General features: G+C 25.4%; 5 protein-coding genes across 16 annotated transcripts; 2 read left to right on the forward strand and 3 right to left on the reverse strand.

Moving 5' to 3' along the window:
* Window positions 1–831: 831 nt before the first annotated feature.
* Window positions 832–5,833, forward strand: flfl (serine/threonine-protein phosphatase 4 regulatory subunit 3 flfl). Of its 2 annotated transcripts, XM_086904696.1 has the most exons (6): window positions 832–2,048; window positions 2,306–3,904; window positions 4,001–4,152; window positions 4,272–4,372; window positions 4,475–4,674; window positions 4,770–5,833. In XM_086904696.1, exons 1-6 carry the CDS (start codon window positions 1,851–1,853, stop codon window positions 4,854–4,856), a joined length of 2,337 nt encoding a protein of 778 aa, XP_086760822.1. In that variant the 5' UTR covers window positions 832–1,850; the 3' UTR covers window positions 4,857–5,833. The 2 variants fall into 2 exon arrangements, with proteins under 2 accessions (XP_086760822.1, XP_012345938.2); XM_012490484.3 differs by having other exon boundaries at window positions 4,272–4,674.
* A 3,416-nt stretch (window positions 5,834–9,249) lies between these two features.
* On the reverse strand, window positions 9,250–11,315 carry LOC100863700 (cilia- and flagella-associated protein 36). Of its 3 annotated transcripts, none has more exons than XM_086904703.1 (6): window positions 11,093–11,315; window positions 10,661–10,839; window positions 10,399–10,589; window positions 9,968–10,301; window positions 9,647–9,889; window positions 9,250–9,521 (listed from the first exon to the last, which is right to left on the reverse strand). In XM_086904703.1, the coding sequence occupies exons 1-6, from the start codon at window positions 11,199–11,201 to the stop codon at window positions 9,447–9,449; spliced, it is 1,131 nt and encodes a 376-aa protein (XP_086760829.1). In that variant the 5' UTR covers window positions 11,202–11,315; the 3' UTR covers window positions 9,250–9,446. The 3 variants fall into 3 exon arrangements, with proteins under 3 accessions (XP_086760829.1, XP_086760828.1, XP_003696440.1); XM_086904702.1 differs by having other exon boundaries at window positions 10,661–10,976; window positions 11,093–11,299; XM_003696392.4 differs by having other exon boundaries at window positions 9,491–9,889; window positions 11,093–11,314.
* Window positions 11,316–11,368: 53 nt separating this feature from the next.
* On the reverse strand, window positions 11,369–16,844 carry Lhfpl (LHFPL tetraspan subfamily member 5 protein). Of its 8 annotated transcripts, none has more exons than XM_086904710.1 (8): window positions 16,704–16,844; window positions 16,417–16,464; window positions 15,759–15,889; window positions 15,248–15,470; window positions 14,951–15,145; window positions 13,080–13,167; window positions 12,633–12,787; window positions 11,369–12,375 (listed from the first exon to the last, which is right to left on the reverse strand). In XM_086904710.1, the coding sequence occupies exons 4-8, from the start codon at window positions 15,462–15,464 to the stop codon at window positions 12,143–12,145; spliced, it is 888 nt and encodes a 295-aa protein (XP_086760836.1). In that variant the 5' UTR covers window positions 15,465–15,470; window positions 15,759–15,889; window positions 16,417–16,464; window positions 16,704–16,844; the 3' UTR covers window positions 11,369–12,142. The 8 variants fall into 8 exon arrangements, with proteins under 8 accessions (XP_086760836.1, XP_003696722.1, XP_086760834.1 ...); XM_003696674.4 differs by having other exon boundaries at window positions 15,759–15,934; XM_086904708.1 differs by having other exon boundaries at window positions 16,417–16,556; window positions 16,704–16,827.
* Prp38 (pre-mRNA processing factor 38) lies at window positions 16,699–21,034 on the forward strand. 2 transcript variants are annotated; one of them, XM_003696673.4, is made up of 4 exons: window positions 16,699–16,834; window positions 16,903–18,067; window positions 18,272–18,639; window positions 18,711–19,172. In XM_003696673.4, exons 2-4 carry the CDS (start codon window positions 17,904–17,906, stop codon window positions 19,079–19,081), a joined length of 903 nt encoding a protein of 300 aa, XP_003696721.1. In that variant the 5' UTR covers window positions 16,699–16,834; window positions 16,903–17,903; the 3' UTR covers window positions 19,082–19,172. The 2 variants fall into 2 exon arrangements, with proteins under 2 accessions (XP_003696721.1, XP_086760830.1); XM_086904704.1 differs by lacking the exon at window positions 16,699–16,834 and adding an exon at window positions 20,588–21,034 and having other exon boundaries at window positions 18,711–19,095.
* On the reverse strand, window positions 19,170–22,552 carry Mon1 (vacuolar fusion protein MON1 homolog). The gene is made up of 7 exons (XM_003696664.4): window positions 21,816–22,552; window positions 21,267–21,589; window positions 20,945–21,188; window positions 20,574–20,858; window positions 20,313–20,503; window positions 20,143–20,245; window positions 19,170–20,068 (listed from the first exon to the last, which is right to left on the reverse strand). Exons 1-7 carry the CDS (start codon window positions 22,086–22,088, stop codon window positions 19,928–19,930), a joined length of 1,560 nt encoding a protein of 519 aa, XP_003696712.1. The 5' UTR covers window positions 22,089–22,552; the 3' UTR covers window positions 19,170–19,927.
* Window positions 22,553–22,568: the final 16 nt, after the last annotated feature.

Here is a 22,568-nt window from a genome sequence, read left to right on the forward strand (position 1 = left end):
ATATAAATAAATAATTATATCAGTTATTTATTAAATATTATTGATTATTTAAAAAATAATTATAACCTTATTTTTTAATAATTTAAATATAGAAACTCGATACATATATATACAAATCAAATTTCATTAAATAATTTTTTATAATATGAATTATTTTGGAAAAAGAAATTGTGTATTAATTTATAAAAATGTAAATATTTATATATCATATTACAAAAAAAAATTATATAAATAAATTTTTATATGATTATTTATGAAATTAACGTAATGTATTGACATATATAATATTTATGAACGATAAAACTTCTTAATAATTAAATTTTAACTATTTTAATTCTTTTATTCTTTAGATTTTATTTTAATAAGATTTGTTTTGTTGTTTTTATGTTTTGATTTTTGTTTTATCACTGTCATTTAATCAATTTATCATAAATATATAATATATTTATTTAATATATAAATATACAATATAATATTGAATTATTTTAAAAAAACAAAATATTGTATGCATTATTATACAAAATAATTTTATAACATAAAATTTTATTTTTATTTAGGTATAAATTACACGTTCATATTTAACAAATATCTAACTTAGTAATATTATGTAATATTTATAGTATCAAATAATATTGATATACGACATTGGAAAATAAATTATATTAATTGAATATTTAGTTAAAATATCAGAATTTGAATGCTTTAAATTTAATTTCAAATTATTTTAAACAATTTATTGCATACATACACTCATTAATGAAAATAATATTCAATAAAATATAGACTATCATATTACGCGCTAAAATCCTTGAGACACATGAGGCGAACCCCGTAGCGCGTTGTTGTGATCTAACATGGCGGAGTGTAGTGTTGTGGCTGCTCAGTGTCTATGTCAATTTTAGAGTGATTTTGCTTAATAAGAACGGAAGAATTGCAATGGTTGACGATCGTGATATTACAAGAAATCGAATAAAATAATCGTGTACTTATGAATATTTGTATTACAAAAGGATTGACTTTAATTTGGGTTTCGTTTGTCGCGGGAACTGTACACAGCGGTGAGAGAGCACGCAGAGTGCCGTCTCCTTACCAACAAAATTTTCTTTTGATCTTCTACGATAACAAGCTGGTCTCTTCAACTGATTTGACAAACAATTAAGATTTAACAGCTTTCCTTATACACAACACGTGATAACGAAAACGTGCACGACGTAGTTTTCCCGCGCGTCTTGAGAGGTTTTCTTGGCGCAAGAATCAGGCTTATGCAACGAAGAGTGCATAAACATCTATTACGGTAAACAATCTTATTCCGTCAATCGAACTTGAAAGAATGTGAACTACGTGACAGATCATCATTGCTCGAATTTTATTTTAACAATTTTAGTGACAAAATTCAATATTGTGTAAGTTTGTTAAACGAGATATTACAGAATTAGTGAAAAAGATAAGAAAGAATATATAAGCTGGTGAAATCTGTAAAATTGTCAATAATTGTTAAAAAATGAATAAAAAATCCTTATGGTGTATTTATTAATTAACAATTACGTCATTAATTTGTCTAAGTTATCAAAAAAAAAAAATCTTATATATGAATCAGAATTATAAAAGGATCATATATATTTCAAGGTATTTTTGTTTTATAAAGTTAACCTTGTAATAAAAAGCCTTAATGGGTTTCAAAGAAATAAATGACAGATCGATATATGCAGATTTTGTTGCATTTGTCGACATATTAGAAAGTTGAGAATTATTCATACATTTGTTCAAAAAGCCAAAGAGTTGGTGAAATTTTAAAGGGATGCAAGATAGTTGGTGATATAAAATAGGGTTTATAAGTTAATTTTTACAACATGACGGATACACGTAGAAGAGTAAAATTATATGCTCTTAATGTTGATAGACAATGGGATGATCGTGGTACAGGTCATGTTTCTTCTTCATATGTAGATAGACTGAAAGGAATTTCACTTTTAGTTAGAGCAGAGAGTGATGGTTCAGTTTTGTTGGAAAGTAGAATACAACCTGATACAGCATATCAGAAGCAACAGGTAATAAAAAAAATTAATTATTAATTTATTAATTTTTAATAATAATTTTTAATATTATTTAATCAATAATTTAAAAAAAATAATTTAAAAAATTAAAAATAAAATAAAAATAATTATATACTAAAACTTATATAATTTATATTATACTTATTTATATATTATTTATATACAATATATAATCACATAAATATATATATTAAATTAAATAAAAATTAATAATATAAAAATTGTAAAAAATAATTTCTTATTTATTTTAGGATACTTTAATAGTTTGGTCAGAAGGAGAAAATTTTGATTTAGCCTTAAGTTTTCAAGAAAAGGCTGGCTGTGATGAAATTTGGGAGAAGATATGCCAAGTTCAAGGAAAAGATCCATCTGTTGAAATTACTCAAGATATTGTTGAAGAATCAGAAGATGAACGATTTGATGATATGTCAGATGCTGCACCTCCAATAGAATTGCCTCCATGTGAATTAAGTCGATTGGAAGATATTAATGAACTTATAGGAAATTGTCTATCTTCTCAAATGCGAAAAGATAAATTAGCATTGGCTTTGGAATCAGAAGGTTATATCAAAAAACTACTAAATCTATTTCATACTTGTGAAGATTTAGAAAATATTGAAGGATTGCATCACTTGTATGACATATTTAAAAATATTTTCTTACTTAATAAGAACACATTATTCGAAGTTATGTTTAGTGAAGATACAATTTTTGATGTTGTTGGATGTTTGGAATATGAGCCAACATTACCTCAGCCAAAGAGGCATAGAGAATATCTTCGACAGTTAGCCAGATTTAAGCAAGCAATTCCTATTACAAACGCTGAGCTATTAGCTAAAATTCATCAAACGTATCGAGTTCAGTATATTCAAGATGTAGTTTTACCAACTCCAAGTGTATTTGAGGATAACATGTTAAACACATTGAGTAGCTTTATATTTTTTAATAAGGTTGAAATAGTAACCTTAATACAAGATGACGAGAAATTTCTTACTGAACTATTTCGTCAGTTAACTGATGAAGCAACATCAGATAATAAAAGACGAGATTTAGTTCTTTTCTTAAAAGAATTTTGTAACTTTTCTCAGAATCTTCAACCACAAGGAAAGGAGGCCTTTTATAAAACTTTAACTGCACTTGGTATATTACCTGCTCTAGAAATTACTTTAGCAATGAACGATGCCCAAACAAAAACCGCCAGTATAGATATATTGACTTATATAGTAGAATATTCTCCAAGTGTTGTTAGAGATTATACATTGCAACAAATAAATAATACAGAACAGGACCAAATGTTAATAAATGTAATAGTTGCTCAACTTGTTGGTGATAGTGATCCAGAGTTGGGTGGAGCGGTACAATTAGCCGGTGTGCTACGCTTGCTCCTAGATCCAGAAAATATGTTGGCTTCTGTTAACAAATCAGAAAAGACTGATTTCTTAAATTACTTTTATAAAAATAGTATTGGAACATTGATAGCACCATTGTTAGCAAATACAATTGGAGAACGACCAGCAAGAGAAGATTATAGAACAGTACAGCTTTTAGGATTAATTTTAGAATTACTATCATTTTGTGTAGAACATCATACTTATCACATAAAAAATTGCATATTGAACAAAGATCTGCTCAAACGGATACTAGTTTTGATGAAATCAACACATACATTTTTAGTATTGTGTGCTTTAAGGTTTATGAGAAAAATTGTGGCTTTGAAAGATGAATTTTATAACAGATATATTATTAAAGGAAATTTATTTGCGCCTGTATTTGATGCATTTGTGAGAAATAATGGTAGATATAATTTGCTGGATTCTGCTATTCTTGAAATGTTTGAATTTATTAAACTGGTAAGCATGTATATACACTTTTTTTTTCTTTTTTTATATATAAAAAAAAAGTTATATATTAAAAAGTTATATATATTTTATCTAATTTTATTGTAGGAAGATATTAAATCGTTATGTTCACACGTTGTTGAAAATTTTTCGAAAGAATTAGAAGCAATTGATTATGTACAAACATTTAAAGCTTTGAAATTAAGGTATGAACAACATCAAGATAAGCTGAAGGATCGAGATAGAGCAAATCTTGATAGGTATATATTTTTAAATAAACAATTTCTTGAACAAATTGTCTTCTATAGAAAATAGTTCTAATATATATATAATTATATAATATATATCTAATATATATATTTCAATTATAATTGTTTAGCGTTCCATCCATACTGAGAAATAGTCGATATAGAAGGGACCAGAGACAATTAGATGAAGAGGAAGAAATGTGGTTCAATGAAGAGGAAGACTTTGATGAGGGTGAGGCGATCGTACCCGCAACAGCAGCAGATCTCGTGCCTCCGGCTTCTGCTAAGAAACAGTCATCAACTTCAAATTCTGCACTTAATCCTGCTCTTGCAGATTCTAAAAGTCATCATCAACAGCAGCAGCAACAACAGTCTGTGTTAAATAATAATACTGCTAATAATAATATTACCTCACAACAATCACAAATTAATAATTCCTCTACAACAACGAATGAATCTCCGATTACATCGGAAATTAATCCAAATTCAACTATTGGCGCGGTAGAAAAAACTGGAACTGCATTATTTAAAAAAGTAAAGTTTTTTTTTCCTTTATAAAAATTTAATTATTTAGGAAATTATATTATATTGATTACTAAGATACATTTATAATAATATGTATTTTTTAGGGCTTGGTCGATTACGAAGGAGATTCAGACGAAGAAGACGAGGATACGGAGGTTACACCCTCTCCAAAACGACAAAGATTGTCATAGTAGGCAAATTGGGAAAAAACTGAGGAATTTGTGATTTTTAATTGCTGCTACTATTTCTGGCCCTCCTATGTGCATAGAAAACTCGATCAAATGGTCGTATTGATAACTTTTTTGTACCAGATAAATGATCATTTTCTTTAAGTGCGTGGACGTAATGAGGTTACGTGTTCACAATATAGTGGAAACTGACATACCTCTTTGTGCTGGGTTGTGTATAAATATGCAAAAACATCAGAACTGAATGCAGGTGGGTGAAAGGGTCTAGGAAATGGAATATATATATATATAATTAGAATTTAAAAAAAAAATAAATGATGAACCAATATAATATAAAGAAAGAGAGAACTTTCTTAAAATAAGAAACTAAAACATATGATAAAGTTGTGGCATAATATTGGATGACCACATAAGTGTTAAAAATAATAAGGTTTTAACAAGAAATAGTCCATTCCACATTGTCTGGAAATACCCCATATACTAGGAAAAATTATTTCACAAATAGGCTAAGAAACTCTAGCCAGGCCTAGTGGTTCTAACAAGCAGTTTCTAAGCGTATGCTTAGATTCATATAATAATTGAAATTGTGACTTTATGTCATATTTACATTTATTAAGAAGAAACTTACTATGTAAAAAAAAAAAAAAAAAAAAAATTACATGTAAAAGTACATGATGTACCGCACAAAAACAACTAAGTGTTTTGTTTTGCCATCCATAAATTTTTTTATTCGTGCGATGGGCAATGAGACTATAAAAGGGTTAAACATCATGAAACTTTATCCAATTTAAGGGAAATAGTATTTAGTTTGTATATATATGTATATTTGTAACGATTGTAAAACAACTATTCGTAGGTGAAGCAGAGAAAATGCGATTCCTTTACAAATTCAGTTCCCATTTAAAGTTCTTTGAATGAGCTTTTCGGTTGTCAATGTAAGTAGTAGAAATTGTACAATAAACATATTTGATTTGTGTATATTTACCAGTTTGCACTTTATGTCCGCAATTCACTCCTTGATGTAAAAGAAAAAGTATATGTGAAAGTGTTTTGCAATCTTGAGCATTCAATATGATATATCATATACGTATAAATTATTCGTAATTAATATGGATAAGAATAGAAGCTTGGTATTATTGTACTTTGTAAAAAAAATGATAAAAAAATGGAAATATTAAGTATATCTATGAAAATTTATTCTTGCGAAATTCTATTATATATAACATTTTATAGAATTATTTGTTTTTATCTAAATTATTTTTTGTGTGACATTTTCTTTTTTTTCGTAATTGATGATAAAGAAAAAAAAAAAGATAATGAAGTATTTCAAAGAAAATATTATGCTAATGAAAATCATACAGATGATGAATATTATTTTTAGCGTTAATGTCATATCAAAATTGAAATGAAAATTTATTATCTACATCAGCTCCAGATAAGAATGTCTACTTAATTTTTGAACTACTAGTGCACAACCGAGAAAGCTGGTGTTATAATAATTTAAACTAACTTTCTTTTAACTTATAACGATATAAATTTCTTTAGAATGTTTTTATTTTCTTTCTTTGCGTTTAATATTATATTAAGAACATGTGCCTCCATCTTGATTGAATTAATTCAAACAAAGTGGAACGGAAATATTATAAGCTAATATATAAATATTTCATATCGATCTCCATATATCGTGAACAGAGTTTCTAAGACTGCTTTTGATCTATATATGTATATTAAACATTTTCGTAAATATTATATGTATACGTATTGTACGCATATACACATATACATATATATTAACTTATGGTACTGAGAAAAGATGGTTTTTAAAAATTAATTCAATCTCAAGATATAAGCGAAAAGAATCTGTTAATATCAAAGTAGGCAAATTCGCTGGAGCTGAGTGATATACATTTATATAAGAAAAAAGAAAAATGAAAAAAAAGAATGTAATTTGAATTGAACATGAAAATAGGAAGGAGTGATTTAGGGGAGAAAGAGAGAGAGAGAGAGAGAGAGAGAGAGAGAGAGAGAGAGAGAGAGAGAGAGAGAGAGAGAGAGAGAGAGAGAAAGTTAAACTATAATAAAGGCTAATAATTAAGAGGATATCGAGTAATGTTATCCTTCATGTGTTTCATATAATGTTCAAGATTTATTAATGATAACAAATTATTAATGATATTAATGATAAAAAAAAATTAAAATAATCTTGCATTGGATATATTTTAAAGGGAACTGTAAGTAAGAGGAAGAACGTTGAAAAGGAAAGAAAAAGAATCGATATTTAAATAATACTAAAATGTGGTCGTAAATGCTATGTAAGCTAAATTTCATACCCACGCAGACACACATATATACATATACTTATATGAAGTGTTTCAGATTTGTTGTGCATTGCTTTCATTATTATTATTTTTTTATTTAATATTCTTATTATCGGTGCTTTGTATGTAAGAAAAAAATGAAATTGAAATACAAGCTTGAGGTATATGTTTCTCAAAGGAACGCATTACTCGAGTATTCGAAGATCAAGAGAATGAAACCCAATTAATGTTTTTCTTTTTTTTATTCCAGCTTCCTCTTCGTTTAATATGCATGTATTAATCGCTTTTTTCATATTTTGCTTTTGCAGTCGATTATAATTATATAATCGATTTATAATTTTACTTATAACCGATTCTTTCTTAACAGAAGAAAATCGATTTTATGATTTTATATATATATATAATATATATATATATATATATATATATATATATATAATCATTTATATATATATCTATATATCTATGTATATCTATATATAGATATGTATATATATATATGTATTCAATAAATCTTATTTAATGTAATTGTTGAAAATAGTAAATACTTTTGCAATTCTTTCTTTCTGATTGAAAGAAAAAAATTTTAAACATTGTAAAATCAGTGCCGCTGAAAGTTAAATTAAGAAATCGTACAGCCATTATACTTCGATGTAATGTCATATGATATTACATAATTTAAAAATAAAGAAAAAAATAATTGAACACATTGTATAATATACATGTTAATATAATACGCGCGCGCGCCCCCCCACACACACACACACACACACACACACACACACACACACACACACACACACACACACACACACACACACACACACACACACACACACACACACACACACACACACACACACACACACACAGAAAAAGACATCTTTTTATATAAGAAGATATTCGTAAAAAGTTAAAAAAAAAATCATTTGAATTTAGAGAAAACAAAAAAAAAGATATCTGTAGTTATTTATTAAAAACTTTGATTTATGTATAGTATCATAATAATTAAATGGAAAACCATGAAAAAAAAATATTTTGCATTTTATTTTAGAAAAGCAAAAATGATAATTGATTAGATGGACAAGAAATTCGAATTATTGAATTCATGGAAAAACGAGTAGTGAAAATTCTTATATTTTATATATTTTGATTAGTAATCAATTTAAAAAAATTATATATATATATTTATATATAAATTTATATATATATATATATATATATATATATATATATATATAAACAAGATATATAAATTTAATAAAATTTTAAATTTCATAAATATTTTGATTTTGTTTTATAAATATAAAATTTACATTATTATTATTTAAATTAAAGAATACTCGTATTTTGTCAAAATCAGTTTTGTCTATATAATCATACAATTAAAAGAGGAAAGAAGTGAGAATGATAATTGTGTGTTACACAGAATAAAAGTATGTTGTAGAAGTGCGGAGAATAATTAAATAAAATCTAAAATTAAAAGAACTGATCAATAAACAGAATTATAACTTACCTCAATGTTTAATCACAAGGAATAAGAAAAAGAAAGGATATTTCTTTGTATAAATATAATGATCATTGATTTTCAGTTCTATTTATCTTCTAATTGTGATTTATACAATTTGTGCTATTAGATAATTATATGTAAAACAAATTTTACAGCGTGTAATATTTATAATTTTCTAAAAACATTTATTAAAAGCTGTGTATTACACAACTTTTATGTTATCTTCGCATTCTCTTCTCTTTACATCGATAAAATAAAAAATATAATTTCATTTGAAGAGTTAATTATACATAAAAAAATAAACATAAAAATTGAAAAATTTACAGATGTTAATTTTCTATAAAATTTGTAAAAAACGAGAAACACTAAATTTTTTTTGTTTTTTATTTATTTATATCACTCATCTCGAAAATTTATGCAAATTGTTATAGAAAGATTCTATGCTTTTTCTTTTTATTTTTTTCGTGTTTTATTCAATTTCTCTCACGAATTAATATCAATGATTATAATTATGAGATACGCATCGAATGAATAAGAGAAAATAATGCAAGTGACCTTAAAAAGACTATTTATCATTTTATCGGTATTCATAAGCGGAAATATATACATATATGCAAACTGTAATGATACTAAATCAGACTTATTTCAACTCAAAAGTAAAACAAACCGATGTAATGAATACTTGAAATTGTATACAAAAAAAAAAACAACTTATACTCGTTTTGTTTTAGACATAATGATAAATCATTTTGTTATTTAGATTGATTATCTTAATTCAAAGTTTGTGAACGTTACCTTATAAAATTTTGCTGTTTTTATGCTAAATAATCTACAAAAAATCTACAAAAAAAGTGTGATTTAGTCGCTGTGTATAATATTTCTCGGAAGAATATTCTTACCGCGATAAAATATGTTCCAATTTCATCTTATAAGAATTGTTATTATTAATTCGTTTGCTTACGCACCACTTCAGTTTGAAGACGAGCTGCGAGTGCTTTGCGTACTTGTAATATGGATGGATCTAAAGATTTTGGTAATTTTAATTCCTGCTCCCCTTTGATTGTTGCTTCCGCTATTATCCTTGCGGAACTCGGTCTTGTCGAATTCATTTCCAATCGTTGACTTCTTGCTTCTTTTTTTAATGCTACCAATTTATCGCGTCTAGCCTTCAAGTAAGCTTGTCTTTTTTTTATATCTTCTTCTGATATCTAAAAATTAATATAATAAATAGCATAATGAATTTGACTTATTTTTCCTATATAAATAATTAATATTATTATAAATACATTTTTTTCGTCTGATTTTGATTCATTTGTAGATATAGGATCTAAAGGAAGTGTTTTAGGGAATTTATGAGTATCTTTTTCTTTCTCTTTATCTTCCTCGTCCTTCTCTTCTTTTTCTTTTTTTACTTTAATTTCTCTTTTTTTTGCTTCTCCTTCTTTTACTTCTTTGAACGATGATTGTGGATCTCCTTTTTTCTCTTGTGATATTCTTAAAGCTTCTGATAACAATATTCTTTCATTATTATATTTAACTGTCAAACGTTCGTGTTCTTTGATGAGCGAAGTTTCTGATGATATATTTTGATCTTCCGAATCATTTTCCAATACATGTTTTCTATATATTTTTATTTTGATAATTTTAAATCAATTATAACATTTTAATTTTATATGTTATTTATTTTATTTTTATAGATGAGGATAACAAGACTTACTGAACTAATTCTTCCATGACTAGAGGATCTTCATTCAATGTATCTGTTTCGTACATCAAGGATATAGGTGTGAGGCCATACTTTTGCTCGATCATATTCAAAGCTTGTAATTGAAGCTCCAGATTTTTTTGTATCATCATTCTCTTAAAAATCTCATACTCGTTTGCCGCCCATATTTGTTCGAACAAATTCTGAAATAAGTATCAAAATCAATACACGTTCTACATTCTTAACTTCTATTTAAGAAATCTTTTCAACTCGCCTGTTGAAATTGTATTGTAGGCATTTTTGTATATTTGTTTACGGTACAAGCATACTCGAATTGTTCCGGAGTGATCCCCATGTCTTCCATAAAACAACCAAGCAATAAGTCCACCAGATTTTTGTACTCCTGATATATCTTTTGATACTCATCATTTTCTTCGATATCTGCTTCGAATACTATGAAAAAATAAAACAAAAAAAAAGTCGAATGAAGTATAAGATAACACTTTTGAAAAATTAAAAGATTCATTTTTCGTAAGATGTTTGAATAAAATGATAAACGATAACATTCTTTTTTGCAATTTTCCATAAATCTAGAAATAATAGAAAGAATAATGTCATCTTCAAGAGAATCTTTAAGAAAGTTTTAAGAAATAAATATTAATATAGATGATATAAAATGATTTATTGCGTACATATTTCAACTTACTCAGCGATTTTTCTTCAATGAAAGTAATGAGAGGCGCAGACCAAATGGGACCCTGAAGAAAACCAATCAAAGAATCGAAGACCCAAGCGCTGTCATCTTTATCGTTCATTATGATGAGAGCAAAGAGTTCTTTTTAGCACGTTCAATTGATTTTTTGCGAATTTCTTCGCAATAAAAGGTTTGATACGTATTATTACTATCCTTCTGAAGCGTAGTCATAGTTACCGTACGGCAAAACACTTTGCTTTAGACTTGCGCGAATGAACAAAAGCGATATTAATACATAATTCTTTATTTAAATTTTTTTTATTACAGAGTAACATTTTTACAGAATAGGCATAGCAATAATTATAAAATATCCTTGATTCATTCTGGTGTTTTTATTTATTATACATAACTTGCACATTATGTAAGATTTTCCTCTTTCTGTAAAACAACTAATTTATATTACTTATTTATAATAAAAAGAAAGATAGAGAGAGTGTATTAGTTTTTATAAGTTCCTAAGATAAGATAATGAATGTTTTATAGGTAATTACAATTATTTATTCGAAACAAATATACAATATATATATATATACATATAAAATGTTTGATAATTGGCGATACAATCTGAAAGAAAGTGATTTTACATATAAATTAGATCGTCTTATTTTTATATCAAATCACTTTTTTATTATAATACCAATTACCAAATATTTTGTTATATATATATATATATAAAATGAATTTTAATCACATAAAATATACAATATTGCAAAAGCAAATTTTAAACATTATGTCAACATATATACAAAACAAAAAAAATATGAATTATTATAAATTCTCAGATTTTTTTAAAAGTTTATGATTGGATAGAATTATTATAATTTGTATAAAATCAAATTACAAAAAAAAGAAAAAAAAACATTAATACACGAAAGATATAATTCTCAGATATTATTTACAATATTTCTATTTTCTCATATCTTAATCAAAATAATCTTAATAAAAAAAAATACTTGTAGCATAATATAATAAATTATGTACAATAATATTATCTTCAGAGATTTACAATTGGAAATTATGTTGAGAATGATTCAAAGTATTCGTTGAGATCGTATGAGCTGGATGCGATGGTGCTGGCGTATAGAGGCTATGATGTGAATGAGATTTTGCTCTGGAGAGTTCACTATAGCGATCTTGTTCTGGCGGAGCGACCAAAAGAACTGGTCGTAAGGAGAGAGATTTTCGGGAACCAGCAACACTCTGTGCTTCATTTACATATCCTGGATTTACTTCGCCTAAAGTGAAAAGAATATTTTAAAGATATTTATAGAACAATCCATTGTCTATGAAATATTATGATGACAATTTTTAAAGTGAGTATAAAAAAAAAATAAAAAAAATATATCAAAAATAGATGCAAGAAATTATAAATTATTTTTTCTTTCAAATTCATTTTTTCAATTTTATAAATATGATAATCATAATTTTTAAAGTCATTTCATTTATACAAACTTCAGTCGAAATTTAATTCTTATAAAAGAAAGACCCATACCTTTATATAAGGAACCATTGTTGAACGGTTCTGGTTGAAGCCTGACATGTCTAGATGCAAGGATAAAAGCGAGCGCGGCCAAGGTAGCAGCGTCTAAAGCGGCAATCGCTGCTAACGGTATTGCCCATCTAACTGCACAAGCTCCTGGATTGTATCTGTTAAATATAATTATTAAAATACATTAACTTTTTTACTAAATTTTATTCAAAATAATAATTCGTTCTGAATGAAAAACTGAAAGAAAGAAAAATAAAATAATTGCATTTATCATTTATCATTGTATTTATAATTAGTAAGAAAATAATCATTTTAATGTTACTATTTTGATGTTATATTAATTAGAATTAAAATAATAAAAATGAGAAATTAAAAAATTGAAAATTAATTATGAAGAACATACTGTATAAGAGATTAAATAAGCAGATATTTATTTATTAGAACATCTACCTGGATGCAGTTGCACCACAGACAGCTCGAATTAACGCTGAATCCCAGCCTAATGGATAAATGCAAACACCGATAGCCATGGATATTGCTAAAAAAATGAAAAGAATATTATTTTTTGAATAAGGATTATAAATGTGATTTAAACATTTAACAATAAATAAATTTCTAATTATGTTAAATTTATAAATAATTTATATTCAAATTATTTTTTTTTTGAAGTTATAATTCGTCGAACAAGAACATGATTAATATGGTTGGCATTTCAATGAACTATCTCTTTTCGTGGATGTTATGTTAGAGGCCAACAGTGAAAGGTACGAGTCTTACTTTTCTCGTTTCATAGAATAAAATCACTTTTTATGCAAAAGAAGATGAATAATAAAGTGCTAAAAATCAAATTTATTAATTTGAAAACAACAATAAAAAATATTATCAAAATTTTAATTGATAATAAATGGTAGTTTTTAAATGATATATAAAAGAATATAAATTTGCTAAGAACCACTATTTTCATAAATATTTTCGAATATGTAAAACATAAAAGATAAAATTTATATAGAAGTATTCTAGTAGAAATTATAATGATTACATGGAAAATTTTCGATTCATTGTACATTATATATGTGATTACATATGTATATATATATATATACATATATATATATATGTATGTATTATACAATCAATTTTTGAGATGATAATGCTTACCTTCTACTCAGAGCTGATTCACATTTCAACCAACTTTCACTATTCGTATACGAAGCAATCATGATTGTTAGTAAATATTTTTAATCAATGATGATAATACGTGCAAAACTTTTTCTTAAAATTTATTTGATTCTTTAATAAAATAATTAAAAAATAAAATATATATTATATAAATATATATTATAAAAAATAAAATAATATATTTTTTAAATAAAAATATATATTATATTTTTATAATATTTAATTAAATTAAATGATCTTGAATGAAAAACTTTCTTATTTAGAATCTAGCTTATATATTTTATGAATAAAACCTATTATTTTATTTTGTTGTAAATGATAATCTTATTCGTATTAATTAATGAAATAAAAAAAAAGTGTAAAATTATAAAGTTTTTGAATAACCAATCATAAATATTATTACTGCATCGCGTAACTTATAGGATAAATTAAGCATGTCAACGTTCTTGAATTAGGTCAGCGTCATGCAGATAAGCATTTTAGAAGCATATCCGTATTTGATTAATTTAATAATTATTATTATTTCTATTATACTAAAAAAAATTTATTTAAAAATTCATTTATTTTATATTATAAATATTAGAATTAAAATATTAAATATTAATATAATGAAATAATATAATAACAAAAAAAATTATTAATAAACGTGAATAATCAAATAGAATATTATTTCATTCTAAAATAATATTCAATAAAAATACAATTCTGTGAAATAATTGTGAGTATGTTAATTATAGGGAGATTAGTCAACAGGTAAACTAGCTATTATATGTTATAATGGTTTATTTTATATTTCCCTTTTAAAACATCTCCACTTTAAACATTATTATATTGCATTTCGCAAGTAGAGACTTTTTATTCTAAAAAAAAATTGACAATAAAAAAAACTTAATTAACTTTAAATCGGCAATAAATAAGTAATGATTTATCATATATATATATCAATCATTGAAATTTTATGAATAAATTTAAATAAATATGATAAATAGATAAATTTTATATAAATGATTCTAGGTAATTTTTAAAAGTTAATTTAAAAAATCTGAAAAAGAACAAAGTAAAGAAAAGGAAAATATCTAGCTAGATCTAATGATTACAATTATCACGATCGATTAATAATAACAATAAGAGAAGCGGAATACCTGAAACTACTTGCATCCAGGCGCAGATATAAAAGACCGTTGTACTCTGGCAAAAGAAAAACAGGAGCATCGCACAAATCGTCAATAAAGCGATTATGACCGCGATGCCGACTAGAATAGTGCTTATTCTGAAAGGAACATTCGCGATTGTCGATAGATCGTCCAATCTGCCTATACATTCCTCACCTAATTCACCTGAAGGAAATGAAATGATAGAACGATGCCAGTTGCAACAAATTCAACAAAAATTATGATATTACGATATAAATTCTTGAAATTAAAAAAAAATGAATTTACCATTACCACCGTAGTTGCATCTAGTCCAAAGACCGAATCTTCCTGGATTCTCGTGTTCTAAGTCACCCAGCCATTCTGGAGTGATAAAAGCTACGACTCCGATTATGGCGTAGCATATGGTGAAAATACCCCAGAGAACACCAATTGCCTTCGAATTACGAATGTAATTCGTTGCATACATATGTGACGATTCTACATATTCTATCTTCGAGCCCATTTTATTCTAATTAAACATATTTATCGATTATTTTTTATTAAAAGATACGGTGATTTTTTAATTATTAAAATATAGATATTGAGATAAAAAAATCGCTCTAAGATTTTCCTCATACATTTCAAGAAATATATAATTACAAAAATATATCATAAATATTAATTTTTTAATATTCTCGAGCAATATGTTATTTGACATTAACTGAGTTTTTTTATTAATTCTTTTTCTAAATATTGCTATAATCACAAAGATTATTTTATTAATATTATCAAAGACGCAAATACAATAAGTACATACTTTCTTCGTAAATTGATCGTCTTCAATGTTTCCTCATCACTGATCCTGCGATTTCTTGTTGAGTTTCAAGTGTCCGTTCTCACGTTAAATCGGTATTAGTACCGTTCGTGACATTTGCATCAGAATATTCACTGATAGGATTAAGAAAATACAGCACTGTTTCTTTTTGTAACGACCTATTGATTAGAATGTAATAAAACGCGATTCATTAATCATATTACCTTTTTATTGGTTCGATCAAGATATAACGTTTCATTCTCGAGTTACAGATCGAAGATAAAGACTTATATTGTAAAAGTATTTATAAAATTCGCTGATTGATGCATCAGTTTGTAAACAGCGCACAAAATAAGGCGCGCGTTTTAATACGAATTTAAAATTGAAACCATCTTATTGGCTTCAATCGAGAATTACAAAATTAAAAATTTTAAACGAAGCTTATATTTAGAATATATTATGTTCTAAATATAATATATATATATATATATATATAATAATTCAATAGAGCGCATTATATATTAAAAAAATATAGATTTAAATTTTGAAATTAAAAAAATTAAAATAATAACAATTTCTTTAAAAATATATATTGGATTAAATCATTAAGAACTTTCATATACTGAAGTTTCTTCCAAACTTAATTCAATCTTTGACATACCTTCTTTTCTTCTTTTCTCCGTTAAACTCAAAGTATTTTGGAAGACATCTGTTTAAAATTAATAATCACTAAATTTCACTGGTTCACTATATATTATTTTTTTTTTTTTTTTTTAGAAATCTTCACTTTCCTTAAATATACTGTATGGAAAAAAGAAACGAATATTCCATATAGAACTAGAAAAAATTAATTGAAATATTTGTTTGAAAAAAAGAATTTTGAAATACAAATAAGATTGCAAAAGAAGAATTAGGATAAAGGACCGTAAGTCTGTTGAATTGACTCACATAGCCGCTGCTAGCTACGAGTTGATGCAGCTGATCACCTCAACGAATGGAAAATACGTCTTAAAGAGGACAAGCTATGATAGCGCGTTGTGTAGCTCAAGATGGCTGTTCAGGTGAACTAAGGTTGCCAAGTAAGTAAAAAAGAGGGAGACTAATATGAGAGAATGAGATGAGAACTGTGAATGGGGCCTCTTTACAGGCCCTGAGCTCAAGAGAAAGGTGATGTCGTTATAGAATGCCAGGAGTAGGGATGTCGACTTGTATGTAAGCTTTTCTTCAGAGACTATTCTCTGTTTCATTGAAATAATAAAAATGAATGTTGCTCTTCGTGTTAAAAAATATAAAATAATGTAAAAATATTAAATAAACAAACATTTTTTAACTTTTTTTTGCATTGATAGATACTGCAAAACATATGTAATATTATTTATACATTAATATATTAGTCATCATTTGAAACTTTTAAATAGAAACAAATATTATAATAAAAAAAAATATATTTTAAATATAAATTAAATAATTCCAGAATTGTTGAAAATAGATATAAATCGAATATAAAATGAAAAGTTATATTTTATTATATTTTTTCACGTGTCTCGGATTCTATATATTTTTGTAGTGACATAACATTACTGACTGTATTTCTCAAATTTATTTGTATCTCTAATAAAATATATTTAGTTTCTATTATATTAAATTGAAATTCTATGGAAAAAATTATAAAATAGAATTAATCTTTTTGTTAAAATGTGCTATTATATAAATAATACAAACATTAATTTACAGATATATACAGATACATGATTTATAGAAATTGATTAACTTTACCTTTGAGAAAAAGTATAGTATTTAACTTCAATTTCTATATATTTTAAAATTAAATGACTAAGAAAGATTATTTGCAATTTTAATTTGTTTATCTTTACATTACCTTTATTTCTCAAATTTTAAATTACCATTGTCATTTTACCATATATTTTTTCACTTTAGTCATTAAGTTTAAATAAGTTATAAGTAAATAGTTTAATAAAAAAATAAAAACTAATTTATTCATATTTGAAGTGTAATTTGAATAAATACAGTTATTTAAAAAATTTCCTATTAAGTGTGTTCTATTAGTCAAGTGTGTCATCTATCTACAGTATTTAAAATGTGCGTTTTGTTTTGAAAATATATTTCTAACCTGTGTGCAATCTAAAAATGGCTAATAGAACAGTAAAGGATGCGAAATCTATTAGAGGTACAAATCCACAATATTTAGTAGAAAAAATAATTAGATCTCGAGTATATGATTCAAAATATTGGAAAGAAGAATGTTTTGCTTTAACTGCAGAACTTTTGGTTGATAAAGCTATGGAATTGAGGTTAGTAAATATTAAATATAATTTAAGTAAATTATTTGCGATTTTATTTATGTAATATACTATTTAATTGTTTTTATTATATATATTATATATATATTATATATGTCTTATTTACATAATTTTTATCATATATATTCTTGGAATTTTTTTAAAATTTTATGTTAGAATATAACCTATTAACAAAAACAAACATATTTTATATAGGTACATAGGTGGTGTATATGGTGGAAATGTAAAACCAACACCGTTTCTTTGTTTAATATTAAAAATGTTACAAATACAACCTGAAAAAGATATTATAGTAGAATTTATAAAAAATGAAGAATTTAAATACGTTCGTGCTCTGGGAGCTTTGTACATGAGATTGACAGGATCTTCTTTAGATTGTTATAAATATTTGGAACCATTATTTAATGATAATAGAAAGTTAAGAAGACAAAATAAGCAAGGCAAATTTGAATTGATTCATATGGATGAATTTATAGATGATCTTCTCAGAGAAGAAAGATGTTGTGATGTAATTCTACCAAGAATACAAAAAAGACATGTTCTTGAAGAAAATAATGAATTAGGTAAATTTTTTAAATTTATAAACATATGAATAAAAATAAATAAAAAAATTCAAATCATTTCTATGTTATAGAAGCAAAAATATCTGCATTAGAAGATGATATGGATGAAGGAATAGAGTCTTCAGAAGATGAAGATATACCTCCAGTTAAAGAAGAAACTCGTAAAAGAACAGATGATCATGATAGGGATAGAGATCGTCATAGAGACAGAGATAAAAGACATTCACGTTCCGATAAAAAATCTGATAGAGAAAAACAGAGATCGAGAAGTAGAGATAGAGATAGAGATAGACGAGAACGTAAACGAAGTAAATCTCCCAAAAATCATTCTTCACATAAAGATAAAGATAGAGACAAGGATCGACATAGACGAGATGACAGAGATAGAGAAAGAGATCGAGATCGAGAACGAAGACGAGAACGTGATAGAGCTAGGCATTGAATTGAAATATCAAGGTATGAAAAATATTGTACAGAATATGCGAATTGATTTTTATAACTACCAGGTAAATAAAAAACGTAAAATGATATAACTCTTGAATTTTTTTATCATATATATTGCATTTCGATTGTGATTAACAGTAATGTGTAACATATACAAGGAATAGTTTTGTATTAAAATTATAGGATTTTATATCGATAGAAACGCTACATAGTAGCTTATAATACCCGTACATTATATGTTGTGACAATATTTGTTTTTTTTTTTTTCTTTAATGTCATTCTATTCATTCTATTTGGAATCATTACTTTCGATTTAATATCATGAAACAATGGCCATTTTTACGTTTATTTACAAAACTTTAGAGAAAATTTATTACTGTCATTGTTAAGAAAAAATTATTTTACAATTTATTTTAAAAATTACATTTTATTTTAAATGATATAAAAAGATATTGTTAAATGTTATATTGATTTTAAATAATCTTTTTTTAACAACGCAATGACAAGTTTTCTCAAGCACCATGTAATAAAATAAATTGAAAATGTCATAGCCTGTCTATAAATGTAATTCACATTATATGCATAATGTCTTTAAATATATACATTTTCACATGTGTACTTATAATAGTACTTTTTATAATAAAAAATAGTGAGCAAAGTATAGTATCAAATATCATATAAGAGAAACGTGAATGCATTTATCGTAAATACAATAATTTTTTTTTGCAATTTATAATTCTTTAGATCAATATAAATAATCAATGCATTTCACGTCATCTTAAATTAAATTATATCCCCCTAAATATACATTTTTGTAATTTTTTAAAATTTATTACATCAGTATTTAAAATGTGGGTGAATTTAAAATAAATAATCTTTCTTCCTCTTTTTTTATCCATTTTAACAATTTACTCACTGCCTCAATTGCATCAGGTTTTGTTACAAGTGGTTCAAATGTAACATATAATTCAAAGCCTAATGTTACCTACAGAAAATATATATGTTAATTGCAACATCATGATAGTTTTTATTATATTTATATCATTTATTTGAACTTACCCATGCTAACATAGTCTCTTTATCTAATTGTTGGAATATAAGTTTTAATGGTCGATTTGGGCTATGTAATCTGTGATGTAAACATTGATAAAGCCCTAACAAACTATAAAAAAATTAAAGTTTTTTCATTATTATGTTTTTTTTGATTATTTTATATTTTTTAACACTACCGTTCTATCTCTTCATCTGTTGTATATGGAGGTTGAAATCCAGGACTCCAAAATTGTGCTGTGCTTCTACATTTATACAAAACATGTCGCATTTCTGGCAATCCAATGTCAGCAGTTTTAATTGGTGGTTTATTCATAGATTCGTTAATTGCTTCTAAGCAATTTGTTCTCCTTAATTTTTCTACAATTTTCTATAAAATTTATTATTATTTTTAATATTATTTTTTTAAATATTTTATAAACATTCATTGTATTACTTACTTGTTTTGCTTCAGAAAGAATAAAAAAGACATCTCTATCAACTGTAAGTAACAATAAGCATGCCTGACAATCCTCAGCCAAATATGATACATGTCCATGCATATAACCATTGGCATCAAACTTTGGTAGACATATTGGTGTCCAACTTTCAGCAGTCTTAAGTGACTCTGAACTATCAACTAAGTTTTGTATTATATGTAAATCCACAGGATGTAAAAAAAATTTATTCATTCTAACTAATGTTACTAATTGATTATTAGCTAGAAGTATTGCAAATACTAAATTCTGAAAAGTGTTAATTTTAATTAATATTTTACGATAATTGTAATTTTAATATAATGTTGATTTAAATAATCTCTAAATTATATTACCTTGATTTTACCACATGTTTGAATAATAGTTTGTGTAATAGAACTTCTCATGGATGGTAATAAAGGCAAACATTTAATAGCTCCTAAAAAGAATGCAGGTTCTCTGTCCATAAAATTTAATAAATGATCTATCAGTCTTTCACTACCAGTTAATAATCTTCTTAAATCAAAATTTCTACGTTGTTCATATACTCTAGTTAATTGTGACTGGGTTAACACAGAAATTATTTGGTTATATACATATCTGCAATAAGAAAATTTATATAAATATCTTAAGAAAATTAAATAAAGTAGTATATATATTTTATTATAATATACAAACGTTAATTGTAATGTAAGTTGAGGTACAGTTTCAAGTGTTTTTGACACTGCAACTAGAATTAATGGACCTTTTACAACAAATACAAAATTAGTATCTCCTGCATGAACAGATCTAATCATATCACTGCCTGCTTGAACAAATGAAACCAAAGCTTGCATAACACCCATAACTGTGACTAGTTTATCTTCTGAACTATATCTAGAGTATATGGGTTTTCCTGCTTGGCTTAAAATAAATACATGTTTTTTTTGTGCTAACCATGTTCTACAACGTAAAGGATCTGAATCAATACTACTTTGACCTAATCGATGTGTAACATCCTCCTAAAACATAGAATTTTAATTAAATTGAACAAATTTGATTAAAATTTTCAATATATAATTCAATAATAATTTTTAAGAAAAATTTTTTTGAGTGATTCTTATAAATTATTAAAAAACAATCCTTATTATTCTTATTCGATATTTAAATTGATTTTTAAAAATTTTTTTTTAAATTGAAATACATTTTTATAAAATAATGTTTAAAAAAAGAGGTTATGAAACATACTAATTCGGAATCATCGAGTGATGTTGTTTTTTGAAGTTCTTGTGGATTGGATGCAGTAGGTGTAATTGGAATGTCTTGAACATCTTCTTGTATTTCTGAGATAGTACTCGTTGTGCTTTCTTTCATTTGTCTATCATCAATGCTATTGCTCATTTCTTGTTCATACTCCTCAAAACTATCGGTTGTAACAAGCATTGTTTCAGCAGAAGCACCAGGTTCGATACCTGGTTCGGCAATACCATCATCAATGTTATTAGGCTCTTTCGCAGCCATTTTTATAGTGAAAATACTTCTGATCTGCTACTATTTTAAAATTTCCTTTCTCAATTGACATTTAACAGCAACCCATGACGGATTGGCCGCCATTGTTAAATCCGGCTTATTTGGAACAAATTGCATAAAATGAAAGCAGTATTGCCAATTTAAATAAAATCACTATATTAGGATTTACAAATGTTAATCGATTATATTTTAATTAATGAAAAAAAATTAATTATCTTTTAATAGTTTAACGGATGATCAATCAATATTTCAAAATTAATATTAATAATTTTTTCAATAATATAATAATATAATGTAATATAATTTTCAATAAATACTGAATAAATATTGAATATTCAATAATGTTATATTAATAACATACTGACAATTTATATATATATATATAATTATCTGAATGCTTCTTAACGCGTTTATATTTGTTAGATAAAGTTATAATTTTAAATAAATATATTAAAATAAAATAATGCATTA

This window comes from Apis florea, unplaced genomic scaffold (genome assembly GCF_048593485.1).
Source record: "Apis florea isolate Af1SG1 unplaced genomic scaffold, ASM4859348v1 contig_2350_pilon, whole genome shotgun sequence".
Lineage (NCBI taxonomy): Eukaryota > Metazoa > Arthropoda > Insecta > Hymenoptera > Apidae > Apis > Apis florea.